General features: G+C 37.1%; 1 protein-coding gene across 8 annotated transcripts in view; it reads right to left on the reverse strand.

Moving 5' to 3' along the window:
* Positions 1–1,983: 1,983 nt before the first annotated feature.
* Positions 1,984–14,164, reverse strand: part of COL17A1 (collagen type XVII alpha 1 chain) — a 66,030-nt gene continuing 53,849 nt past the window's right edge. For all 8 annotated transcript variants that reach the window (XM_087872855.1, XM_034440041.3, XM_034440038.3 and 5 more), the window contains 7 exons: positions 13,368–13,478; positions 11,286–11,438; positions 9,683–10,042; positions 6,629–6,760; positions 5,934–5,996; positions 4,228–4,290; positions 1,984–3,770 (listed from right to left, as the gene is read on the reverse strand). In XM_087872855.1, coding sequence (XP_087728981.1) covers positions 3,721–3,770; positions 4,228–4,290; positions 5,934–5,996; positions 6,629–6,760; positions 9,683–10,042; positions 11,286–11,438; positions 13,368–13,478 — 932 coding nt within the window. In that variant the 3' untranslated portion in view covers positions 1,984–3,720. The remainder of the gene's footprint in view (positions 3,771–4,227; positions 4,291–5,933; positions 5,997–6,628; positions 6,761–9,682; positions 10,043–11,285; positions 11,439–13,367; positions 13,479–14,164) is intronic.

Below are 14,164 nucleotides of genomic sequence, written 5' to 3' on the forward strand. Positions count from 1 at the left end.
TTTCTAACACAAAATAGACAAATAGCGTGGGTCTGTTACTACAAATGTATTTTTAATCACAACATTAGTTTCATAAATTGATAGAGCATTGATCCTTCCTGTTGAGATTAGTATTGTCAAAGCAACATTTTAAAAAATCATTTTTTAAAACTGATTTCAGTTTTATTGTGTCAAAGAAATAAAATTGAGTTAGCCAGATATCGAAGCTTAACATCATACAGAATAAGTCACCTTTCAATTTAAATCTTGGTTTTATTTATATTGTAACTAGTAGAATATATTCATGAATATAGTTCATGAACAGAGGTAATTTGGTGTAGTCATTAAGGCATCAGGTTAGAAACTCGGAGTTCAAGTCCTGTTTTAGGCACAAAGCCACCTGGGCCAGTCACTGTCAGCCCTAAGAAGGAGACGGTGGCAAATAACTTGAAAAACCTGAAAAGAAAACTGCAGGGATTAATCCAGGAAGTTGACAGGATTCAACACTGACTCAAAGACACACACACACACACAATAGAGTGATGATCAACTGTGATAAATATAAGAATCGGTTCTGCATAGAAAAGAATCAGATAGGAGCAGGCCTTGGGAGAAGAATCAAGAAGTACTAATGGACCTGCAACTGAATATGAGTAAGCAGTGCTAAACAAAATGCTTATCCTATCATGGACTAAATAAATAGAAGGATTTCATCCAGGCCATAGTAATTGTTCCATTCTATATTGTACTAGTTAGACATATTTAGAATATCCCATTTCTGGGCATCTCCCTCTAGAATGGATGAGAGAAGCTGGAACAAATTGCTACTAAGGTACTAGAAATTGTCTGATTGGGCCAATTAGGAAGAATGTCTCATCATGAAAACCACTAATAGTAGAACAATCTGCCAAGAACAGCAAGAAATTATGCTGTCTTGGAGTTAGCTAGCCACCTGTTAGGGAAATTAATCCGATTCTGGCATTGAGTAAGGGGATGGTGTGGTTGTCATAATGAAATCCCTTCCAGTTCATAAGTTTCTGTGTCTCAATGGCAAATTGTCAGTTTTGCCTCACTAAGATAGATAGAATCTCTCTCAGCTCAATCATAGGCATAGGGAGAAAAACCCCATATGTGCCACTGCATTCCCAGAGAACAAGTTGGAATGGTGGTACCATACGTAATAAAGAGTTATTAAGCTCTTGCTGTGTTTTTGCTTGCAACGTGTTCTAAGGAAGGTGTCCAATCATGAGACCCCAGTCAACTAGCTTTTTCTTTTTGATGTTTGAACAATAAATAATCAGATACTGTGTTCTTTTGATCATTTCTTTCCAGTTAGTCCTTTCCAAAGATAGATGAGCAGGAAAATCCTAAAGAAGCCTCACTGAGGTTTTGACGCTCAGAGATGTATAAAAAAAAAAGTATAACCAGCTCTTGAGTTGGTCTAAGAATACATTTTCTATTGCTGCCCTCTAAAGCTGCTAGATGATCCTCATGACATTGCTACTTCATACCTAGATAATGATTTTTTAAAAAAATACTTTTTATTAATGATTTACACATACAGTATGTAAAAGATAAACATGAAAATATATAGACAATGAATTTTTATTTTTTAAAAAAGTAAAGTGCAAGTAGAAAAAAAGATTAAAGAAGTAGGACTTGAGCTAAAAATTATTTATCTCTCTTCCCTCTTTAAAGTTATAAAACGGTTCTTTTTTCCCCATATTCAACCCTTTTAGATCAGCAAATCCATAAATCATCAATTCTAATGATAATGATTTCTAATATTGTGACAGTGATATCTCTGCTTCAAACTCTTTACTGAAAAATGTTTGCTCCTGATCAATTAGTATTAATTACTGTTTACTCGGATACAGCTGGTTAATTGTGGAATACATTAAGTAAATGTCAATTAGATCAGTTAAAATGTAAATTAAGAGTTAATCCAATTTTGCTCCCTTTTATGATTGTACCCTGCTTGGTTTTGAGAGAAAACACACTACAGAATCTTAAAGTAACTTTATTTTTTAAAAAACAAATCTTTCATTTACAAATAACATTTGAATTAAAGCACAGCGCTACTTCTATGACAAATAGCTCAAACGGATTCTCGTTTCAAAATCCCACAACGAACCCCCACGCCTGAATTTTAGTTACAAGTTATTCATTTTATTCTGAATAAAAACCAGTACTTCAATTTAAAAAATTGGAATTCATTTTCCATGATAATGATAAGTTCAGAAAAGTATTTAATAGACTTAAGGATTTGTACTTGATGTTTAGGGTAGTTTCAGAAATGGGCAGCCTGCTAATCCAAATTTTAACTGCAAATATGGCTTGCCAGTTGTCAAGACAAACTGCTGGAATATGGCCTCCAGTCCTTTTTAAAAGGAGAAATAGCTGGTTTGAGGCACACAAAAAAAATGGTCATCATATGGAGAAAACTGGAAATTAGTCACTTAACCACTTGCAATCTGTAAATGGGCAATCTAGCATTGGTGTTAATCATCTACACCTGTATCCTTTCGTTACCAACCACAAAATGATTATTAAGAATTGGCAATGACTTGATGTCACATAAGCATAAGCAATTGTCAAGTTGACCAATTTGAAGCTATATGAAAATAAATTTTACTGATAAATATGCTTAGGTCCTTTACCTATTTTGTGCATATAATTCTATGATGAAATTAATTGGGATTGTATATGCTTATTGAAAAAAGCTTGAGGTGTTCATTGTTAAGGTAGAAGTGTTTTTAACTAAGATTATTCCATTTCGAAGGACATGATACTGAACTCAATATGAAATTGTACTACCATAGTTACTATTATGAGAACCAGTTTGATGTTGTGGGTAAAGGTACCAGACTGGAAGTTGAGAAACTAGACTACTCACTCTCAGCCCTAGGGAGAAGGCCGTGGCAAACCACCGCTGAGAATGTTGCCAAGAAAACTGCTGGGACTTGTCCATGTATTTTCCAGGAGTCAAGACTGACTTGAAAGCACCAAAACAAGTCAATAGTTAACTTAACAAACTTCTCTCCTAACCATGTCAGAACAACACACGATTTTAATTTTAGTAGAAACCAAAGGCTAGAATATATATGAGATCTAATGGGAAAGCTTGATATTAAAAAGGGATTTCATGTGATTAAAAAACCATAGCAAACTTTTTTGTATCAATTCTAATAAAAATGCTTAAATATCATTAATTCCAAGATTCTTCACAGTGCAGTTAACAGGGTTTGAAAGAATGGATAAATATATAAAGTATAACATGTTTTATACATCCTGCTGGCAATATTTTGATTTTAGCCCCTATCTTAAATGCAGCACTGTTAGATAAAGCACACATCTTTAATTTTTTCATTCATTTTCAAAATGAAACATTTTTTTAAATGTTTCAAAAAATGTTCTAGTATTTATCTGAAGGAATTCAGATGTGTCTGGATAATAAGATTAATTGGGCAGGCTATGCAAATATAAAATCCTCATATTTCAATGATAGATCTCCTAATTAACATAGAATTATAACAAGTGGCTAACTACAAACGTCTGAAAGTCATCCGGAATCTAGACATAAGAGAACATGTTAGCAAAATAATTCCCAAATACCAAGTCTTTGTAGCAGATTGATGTTTCTTTAGTGAAAGTCAATAGCCATTGGTGTTTCATCTCTTTTGGCATTAAAAAAAATCAACAATATTTGGGATAATCTGTGCCCTAATTCATGTTCTTAGTTTAGGCTCTTGTACTTTGTCTTCTCCTTCGACCACTATACACTGATTCACCTGATGGAGACAGAAGGAGCAAAAGAATTAATTTATAAAAATCCAAAATGGAGTTATTGTCCTGCCATGTAGAGATGCCTCTGCTATTAACCACAATGATGAAAAGAGAAAACGTGACATGTCACATATCCCACCCACATACACTTCCATCCTAATAGACCCAAGAATGTAAGTCATGAGGTTTGGGTTGTGATTTCACACGCTTTGTCATCACATTTGCCACCCTCTCCTCACAAATGCTTATGCTAATCTGATTTTCCCTATTATTTGGATCTAATATATGCAGTAGATAGATAGTATCATAGTTATTGCCTATATTATAGATCTCTGAAAGTTATGAAAGGAATTGCTCACACAACATTAATAGTTCAGAGGATTATAAATCTCAAATTATGATTAAAACTTTTTGATCATGGGTTTACATTATGCTTCTGTTTATTTAAAGATCATATCATACCTTTTTCACCTTTTGGCCCTCTTGGTCCTTGGGGGCCTGGTGGGCCCATTGATCCAGAATCACCTAAAAGAATAAAGGGGGGAGGAATCAAATAATGTAATGAATCTAGGGACATTTGACCTTTCTTTAAAAAAGGTCTTTTTAAAAGACCTTTGTTAAACTGTTTAACAAATTCAAAGGTTAACCAATCATAGACTTTCCAATTCCTTGTCCCAAGAACATTCCCAGCCATTTTCGTATGAAGGTATCAAGCAAACTGAAAAATGTTTCACTCGTTTCCCTTTCTGTCTCCAAACTTTCCAGCAGTTTTCAATTATGCAAATCATGAATTACTTTATGCATGAGATTATCAGCATTTCATTGATAATATCTGCCTAACTACAAACAGCCAGAATGAACCAATTTTTAGTATTAAAAACAGTATTAGTATTAAAAATGATAAGCAACAGGTTATTTTTTAAACAACATTAAATACAGGAGAAAATGCTTTCATATTTGTGTAGAACAGGGATGTCAAAATGGTGCCCTGCGGGCCAGATGCATTACGCGCAGGCCACGCCCACCCTGGCTCCGCAAAGGCAAAAAAATGTCACAATGTCATGTGAGTGTCAGGTTCCGATGTCATCTCAAATAAATTGCACTCCCAAGCAATTAATCTTTGATGAAATATTCCATTTATTGAGTACGACAGATCTAACCCTGACTTTGTCGTAGCCGATACTAACCCTCTGACCCCCAAACCCTTCCCTTTCCATTCCCCAATTCTCATCTTCTCATTGGCCATCTTCCAAGTCAGTCTCCCCAGCTTCTGATCTCACCCCACAGGAATGTTCCCCCCACCATCCCATCTCCTAGGGGATATTATCTACAAAGAAATAAGTAGGTGAAAAGTCAAGCCTCGTCTTTTTATGGCAGCATCAGAATGCTGACAGTGAGTTTGACACCCATGGTGTAGAAGTTGCTTTACTTTTGGTGCCTGGGATTTTGCTTTGTTTTTATATTTTTAGTAAAAGAAAGAGAACATAAGTAAAGGCCGTTATGGCCAAACCAGTAATACCTGCAAAGTCAACTAAGTTTAATATACATGCTAAATTGAAATAAATGTTACCATTTTCTCTAAGGGTGAATAAAGTCAAAAGTGAAGGCATTTATGTTCCTACAGAATTGAGGGCCAAAAGGCTTTCCCAAGGAACAAGCATAAAGTACTGGCACACTCAGAGAAACTCTTAGGGGAACACCTTTATTTTTTAATCCATAGCTTCCCCCAAAATTCCTAATGACAAGAGAGTATGCTGAGCAGAATATGAAGCATAGATGGAAAACAAAGACCAGCAAATGTTGAAGGAGCATATAGAGTGGCACATTTAGAAAAACATATGATTAAGTGGGTTTAAATCCTGAATAGGAACATTCCAGTTACAAAGCATTTTGTTCTAGATCTCCACTTGCACCTTCTAAAAGCAAATATAGTCTTTCAGAAAAATTCCTTTCAATATGGTCAAAGAAAAGATTACATGTTCAACTAGATGAATCATTTATCCAATTCTTTTGGGTTGCTTCCAGACAGTAGGTCCTAGCAGTATCGATTAAAAAACAGATCGTCTGACTTTCCAACCTTTTGGCTGATTAATTTGAATGGTGCAACGTCATTGCACATGAAAGCCAGCCTTGTTTCTTAAAGATTGCCATTGAGGCATCTAAATTACCTTTAGGTCCTGGGTATCCCATCAGTCCTTGTGGTCCAGGTGGGCCTGGAATGGTTCCATAAACTGTAGAAAAAAATCAAATCAGCATTTCTAGATATCCTGCTTATAAATTTAAAATAAGTGCTATTTATGCAAGTATTTCAGAAACAATTTTTTTTTAATTTGATTTATATGCCGCCCTTCTCCGGAGACTCAGGGCGGTTTACAATGCGTTAAACAATAGCCTTCATATTTTTGTATATTTATACAAAGTCAGTTTATTGCCCCCACAAACTGGGTCCTCATTTTACCTACCTTAGAAAGGATGGAAGGCTGAGTCAACCTTGAGCCTGGTGAGATTCAAACTTACAGTAATTGCAGACAGCTGGTGTTAATCACAATGCTTTTAGTCTACTGAGCCACCAGGCCCTTTCAAATGAACTACTTTTATTATTTTATTTTATTATGAGTTAAGTGCCATTAGCCCTTTCAGCCCTTTGTGTTATGCTGAATCAAAGTAAGCTATTCAAGTTTTCTCTGATACTGTTTCATATTATTTTTAAAAAGGCCCAGAGATCAAATTTATGACAAACCTTTACTTCTACCATTCACAGTTTTGGTACTCTACATATATAGATATTGATATAGATAAAAAAAGAAAAAGAAATAGGAAATGGTACATAAAAGGCTGAAGTAAATTAGAGATTATTAGTTACCTTTGAAGAAATCCATGAGGTCTGCTGTGATGTTGCCATAGGATGCAAACACTTTGCTGATACCAGGGGGTCCAGGAGGTCCAGGTGGGCCTTGTGTATGATAAGTGAAAATGTCTTGAAGAAGGCCTCGGCCTGAGAAATAAATTTGTTTTTTAAATTATTATCATTATTCATTAATTTGTATGCTGCCCATTCATGTACATCTGGGTTGCTGATAAAAAAAATATAACATACAATTTTAAGCCACAATAAAGCAGAATGGAAAAAACTTTTAAAATACTTAAATGAGTATAGAAACAAATTTTAAGATTTTTCCTAAATGGGGCCAGCCTCAGCTCTAATGGTAATCACAGTGGCAATTTATTTGACAATATAGGTCCTTGTGCAGAAAAATTAGACCTTTTCTGTTGATATATTTGTGGTGGGACATACATAACAGTGGTGGGTTTCAAAATCTTACTACCGGTTCTGTGGGCATGGCTTGGTGGGTGTGTCATGACTTGGTCGGCGTGGCATGGGAAGGATACTGTAAAATCTCCATTACCACCCCACTCCAGGGGAAGGATACTGCAAAATCCCCATTTCCTCCCGATCAGCTGGGACTTGGGAGGCAGAGAATAGATGGGGGAGGGGCCAGTCAGAATTTTTACTACCGGTTCTTCGAACTACTCAAAATTTCCGCTACCGGTTCTCCAGAACTGGCAGAACCTGCTGAAATCCACCTCTGATACAAAAGATATCCCATTGAATAACTAACATTCAGGATGGGCTATACAGATGTAGATAATTTTGCAGAAGATTTGGGCCCAAGATACACAACCCTTTTACACTAAAGTGAATTGGACCAGGGAAGAAAAATGGCAATGAATGAGGCTGTTTTAATAGAGGGATCCTTGAAATACCACTTAACCAACTGTGCTGATTCATACCCAAATTTGTAACACATCCAGTCTTGTAAAGAAAGATAAAATTAATGAGAACTATCATTGCTCCTCTAAAGAATTGCATTCATCTCTTGGTCATGATTTTGAGTGCTATTATAAGAGGCTGCACTAAAGTCTCACAGAAAACGCACATAGGTGACTTAAAATCTCTATCAAAATATTCAATGTGAGGTTGAATCATTGCTCTCCATGCATGGACACTAATGATTGATGACACACACACACACACACACACACACACACACACACACACACACACAAGATGTAAAGTCTTAATGCAAGCCTTGGTATGTAAAGTGAGTTTCCAAAACAATTGTAAGTAGTACATACCATAAATTATATAAATTGCTGCTGTTATAAACCGAGAGCCAATAATTTAGAATTCTGGTTCTTCAACAGTATCCATAAAAGTGAAACAATCCATTCCAGTTTTTGCAATCCTGTCATGCTTTTTGTTTTTTGTTTATGTTTTGTTTTCTACAAACTTGATAATTAACTCAAGCATTATCTTAGAATTAGGCTAGGGATCCACAGGCATAACTGCAATCCTTTCAGAAATTACATAAAGTTTTGGAAATGATAATAGACGTAAACATTCTGTAACATTCCCCCACAAAGACCACAATTTAGATCCTACACAATGACTTTTGCCTACCCTACTACTATATTAAGATTTAAAATCTATGCCTATTTAATTTATGCCATGTAAGAAACAGTATTCTTCCACTGTTAAGAGTAACAGAGTTGGAAGGGACCTTGGAGGTCAACTAGTCCAGCCCCTCCCCCCCGCTCATGCAGGAGACCTATATTCTCAATGTGGGATATAATTTTATAACATGACCCAAAGATTTAAGCCTTTGGTAGGTTTTATTGAAAAACAATCTGTTGTGTGCTGACTCTTGAAAAAAAAACTTGCTTTTCTAATCTAATCACTCAAATCTGCCTTCATTTGCAGAATTAGCTTTAATCGAGTTTGAGCAAATACTTAGGACAGGGTTCCCCATCCCAAGGCCGCCACCCGCTACTGGGCCATGCTTATTTGGAACAGGGCCGCTCAAACGGCACACTGTGTGCACATGCATGTGCACCGGCTTGCTGCTTGCGCAAGTGGAGCTGCGCATGCGCACCAGCCCACTGCTCATGTGGCCCGGTTCCCTTCTCTCTCCCTCAGCGAGACCGCAATACCGTAAACATTGAGGACCGCTGACTTAGGGAATTAAATATGGACAAGTACAGTACTGAAAACAATCCTAAGCCTGGTTGTGACCATATACTTCTATGGTACTGTTTTACACCTTCATTGCATTGGTTTTACTGCCATTCAGAAATGGAATATGTGCTGAACATTTTCCAAAAATGCTTTCTATGAAATCAGAGATGGGCAACATTTGAGGGGGATGGGTAGCCCCCTCAAATTGGAATTAAGCATCCCAATCTTTTGAAGAAAGCCATTTGGTGTTTCTGTGACATCATTTGGAAGGAGTATGGCCAAGTATTTCCAGTCCTATCTTAGGCCTCCCAGATGTAAACTAGTGCCATTCCCATCTTTAAAAATCATCCCTGAAAGGCCAAAATCATATTGCTAAAATCTGGCTGTTCAACACCAACCATTTCTATAGTATAAACTCTGAGTGCTGGCGAATTCCTCTGGGGGGACGGAAGTTTCATACAGTCACAGGCTACTGATCCTGAATTAAATATTCAGGGTGGCATGGATTTTTTTAAAGGCCCATATTTAGTGCAGCAATAAGAGGCCTATGAGCCGCATGTGATTTGCAGCCCCAGTTCATACCTTCAGATGTAATTTCCAGTATTTTTAGCAGCTCCTCCCCACCCCCCACCCCCCATAAAAAAACAGTGGACAAAATGGTTAACTAATCTGCAAGGTTCAACACACACACACACACACACACACACACACCATTTAATCTCCCAAACTTTACAAAAAGACAACAAAAAATGAAAACTACATGCAATTTCTGAGTCCGTAGCCAAAAACATTGCCTATCAATGATTCGATGAGCGTTAGTTATTAATATTCATTATGTTTAAAACTACATCTATTTCCCAAGGTTGGCACAGAGGAAATACGAATATACTGTGTACTTACTCTGTATGTTTTCAGAGACTTTGGATGCTAATTCATTGTAATCCAGTGATCCATCATAAGATCTCATATAAGAAGATCCTTTTGCGCCTATTAAACTCATTTGTGATCCTTCTCTTCCAAATGTTCCAGCATAAGATTCATCTGCACGTAATCCACCATTGCTTCTGAATAAATTGCTGCTTGATTCTCCTGTGGCTAATGATGCATCATATGATAAGCCAGAACTTGCAGATCTGCCATATGTTCCTTCTGAATTTACAGAGCTTCTATAATTTTCGGCCCTAAAGCTGCCATCTTCTCTTGGTCCAGGTGGGCCTGGAGGTCCAGGTGGTCCTCTGATGAAGCTACGTACATCATCACCTACAAATCATATGGTGCATATTAATAGGCCTACACCGATTAACATAGATTCTGATGGTCTATGGTTTTACAGAATTGAGAGGAGAAGCTGAACATATAACAACAATAATAAAAATATACAGTAGAGATCAGAAGTGAAACAATCCACTGTATGCAATAGATTGCTTATTCTATAGTGATGGAAAATTGTATTGAGGTATTCTGAATTGTCCACAAAACATTTAGAAAATCCCAGATAATTGGGTAACTTCAGATGAACAAGGGCCTGCATCCTTTCTTCTGACTCTTTGTGGCTCTTCTAAACAACACCAGATTGGGGGCCCTTCCATATCTTAGAGGGAACCTCTTTCCGGAAGGCAGGCGCTACCACAGAGAAGGCCTGCTTCCAGGGTCCTGACATTGGAGCACAACAGTCCCTGCAAGATTGAATTGGCCAGGTAGGTGTTATGGGAGACAGGAAGTGCCTCAAGTAACCAGGCCCTATACCCATGATGGCAAACCTATGGCACACGTGCCACAGGTGGCACGCGTAGCCATATCAGTGGGCACGTGAGCTCAGCTCCGCCAGTTGATTTTTGGTTCTTCTGGGCCCACCAGAAGTAGGGAAACGGGCTGTTTTCAGCCTCTGGAGGACCTCCGGCAGGGTGGGGAAGGCCGTTTTTGCCCTCCCCAGACTCCTAGAGAGGCCCTGGAGCCAGGTGAGAAAGAAAAATGGGCCTACTGGGCCATTGCGTGCCAGGAGCAGGAGGAGTGGGGGGGAAGGTCACATGCGCGGGATCAAGGCACATAGAATTATGGGTGTGGGCACACACACGTGCGACCGCCCCGCCCCCCCTCCTGGCACGTGATGGCATAAAGGTTAGCCATCACTGCCCTATACCATGCAATAGTTATAATCTCTGCTGAGAAGACCATGAATCTGAGACTAAAGTGGAATTCTTGTTTATTTTCTCTATCAAGAATTCAGAGCAATATATACCATTTGTATTGGAAGGATGTTGAAAATCAAGAAGAAAGGATACTTCTATCATCAAGACCAAGAACAATTATGGATGTTTCAACATTTCAACATTTCAAAACATAAAGTTTTAATAACTAAATTTAGGATAAATGCAATTGCCATGTAAGAACCTGATTTGAAACCCCAAAGAACTCTTGAGTTCAGTCAGATCATGAACCAGGATAAAGTCCAAATCTTGAATTTTCAAGTGGAGCACATAAAACTGCAGGAGTATATGCTTACTTGTAAGGTATTGGATCAATTCACTCCTGAACTGGTCAGTCCAAACTCCATAGTCAGAAGAGATAAGGCCAGTTCCTGAAAAGCCAGGTGGTCCTGGGGGACCTCGGGGGCCTGGTGGCCCAGGGGGACCAGCACCCAAGGAATATCCCACACCTTGAAGGGAAAAGAATAAATTATTAAATTAAAGAATAAATAAGGCATCTTATTTTTCATAAGAGTTAAGATGAGGTTTATTTAAGACTAGCAATTAAAGCTTTAAATTTAGCTCCCTGTTTTGTGTTTCTGCTTCTCTCTTTCCCATGTTATGTCATGGACTCTAAAAGCACAGTAATAAAGAAAATATCTCTGAAGTAAATTCCACTGTATTCTGTGGAATTTATTATATACAGTGGTACCTCGGCACTCATTGTTAATTATCTCTGGGAGGCATGATGAGTGCCAAAAATGATGAGTACCAAACAAATTTTCCCATAAGGAATAATGTAAATAAATTTAATGTATTTCCAAACCAAAGACAACACACATTTTTAAGGCAATACGTAAAAAGATAGGGTGGTATATCATTAGTTTACATCAGAAATAAACTAAAAATTAAAAAATGCTTAGATTAAATAAAACAAAAACCTCACTTTACCTGTGCTGATGAGGAAAAAAAGCACAAAAATGCACAAAATAAGCACAGAAGCTAAAATAAGTCTGCAAGAAGATGTGCACAGGGCAAGAGCTATTGCGTGACTAATGCATCACCCTTTCTTTCATCTGGAAAGGGTAGCAAGTCATGAGATAACCAACATGGACAAGTTCTAGCTTGTGCGTTCAGTATCAAACAAATGACAAGTACCCAGACAAAATGTTCCTGTCAAAATGAGTTGAGTAACAAATTCAATGAGTTTCAAAGCAATTGAATACTGAGGTAACACATTACTATGACATTAATCATATTCTGGATTATGTCCTACTGAACACAATGAATTTACTTCTGAGTAGGCAAGTATATCATGTTTTTCCAAACTTATTGCCTTAATTTTAATCAGATATTAAACAGGAATTTCTTCACAATAATGTTATCAGAATGTAATTTTCACATAAATATTTGCTAAAGAGGTATACTTTGATGTAGTGGGTAAGACAGGCTAGACACTGGAAGACAGTGAATTCTAGATGTGAAACAGCTGATGGCCAGTCATTCTTTCTGAGTTCCAGGAAATAGGCAATGGCAAATTACTTCTGAAATTGTGCCTAGAAAATTGGAGGGACTAGTCCAGGTAGTTTCTAGAAGTCAAAAGCTAACTTGAAAGCACATACACAAAGCCTTTTTTTTTACTTAAACAATATCACAACATTTTAATAAATTTCATTTTTAAAAATTATCTTAAAATGTTTTGATTCAGTTTGGAGGTGGTAAGGAAAATCAAGATGGGGTTGTACTAGATCCATCTAAGCACAATTTATAGAAAAAAAATCAATTATCACTTGAAATAATGATAACATGAAATATTATTGTACATCAGGCCAGTCATAATTCTTAGAAAGATAGATCTGTCCTAAAACACATATCAATGCAGTTCTGTGTGCAGCTTTTACCTTTTTAAAAATCTAAGTGAAACCCAAGTAGACTTTCAGACTGATTCATCCACTATGCTATTTGATCATTTTAACCACTCAAATTCTGTGCTATCACCATCCCTAAGACATTATCTTACCTGCCCCGTAAAGTTACAGAAAATTTACAGGCTCTTCAGAAGCCTTATATCATATCATCTAAATCCAGCATTTTTCAAATTTGGCAACTTTTAAGATGGTAGACTTCAGCTTCCAGAATTCTCTCAGCGAATTTTAATTCTTTCTCTTTTAATTCTTTTGCATCAGAGGTAATGATCTGATGGACCACATTAAACCTGAGAATTCAAAATCTTGATTTCAGGAACACTAGTTCAACTTCTAGAATTCCCCAGCTAGCATACTGGGAATTTTCTGGCTGGGGAATTCTAGACATTGAAGTCCACAGATCTTAAAGTTGTCAATTTGAAAAACACTGATCTAGCCAACCAAACTGATACAGCATGTATCAACTTTTCTTACTTTGTAGGTATGTGGAGATATCCTCTGCAGTAAGGGTGGAAACAGAGCTACCTGATCTTCCGGGGGGGCCTGGAGGCCCAGGTGGCCCCACAATGCCTCTGAACTCTGAATCTGAAATTATAAAGGAAGCAAGTAAATAATACTAGCACCTGATTTACTGTTTTTCCTGCTCTCTTCTCCAGCCCACATATAAGCACACCATTTCATAGTCATTTACATATCTGCCAGCCAGGGCAAAATCACTGTTGCCTATAAATAAAAACACCGCTCTACTGTCCCATTCAATATCTGACTATAGGGTAATGGATAGACAAATTTTTGCTGTGTTTATTTTTTTTAAAGGGGAATGGTCTTAATAATAACGATGCAAAATGAATGAAGCTGTCTCATACACAAATGGGACTTTTCATTTTTTAACAATTGTTTGAAATGTTGAGGTTTTTTGCTGCATTATAGTTAGAGATTATTTTAGCACCTATACTATGGTAGTCAAGTTTCTAACGCTAATTTATAGAACTCTGCTGCCAATTTGGGCTACTGTGACAACAAAATTAAGAAGTCTGATCAGAAAGGTTTTGGAGTTTTTCATTTAAGGAAGTGAGGATAGAACAGAAGAATCTACTACATGGTGAATATTTCAGGACCTCATATTCAGGACCTGGTGCTGAGGTTATGGAACTTGTAAAAATGTATACCATGCTGGAAATGCCATATCTGATAGCATTTTTATAGTTCATTCACATATGGCTTAAAATCATTTATTTTCTGGCAATATGTTATATATCTATGAGATGGAG

The sequence above is a fragment of the Pantherophis guttatus genome, chromosome 6, assembly GCF_059756535.1.
Source record: "Pantherophis guttatus breed Tessera chromosome 6, ASM5975653v1, whole genome shotgun sequence".
Lineage (NCBI taxonomy): Eukaryota > Metazoa > Chordata > Lepidosauria > Squamata > Colubridae > Pantherophis > Pantherophis guttatus.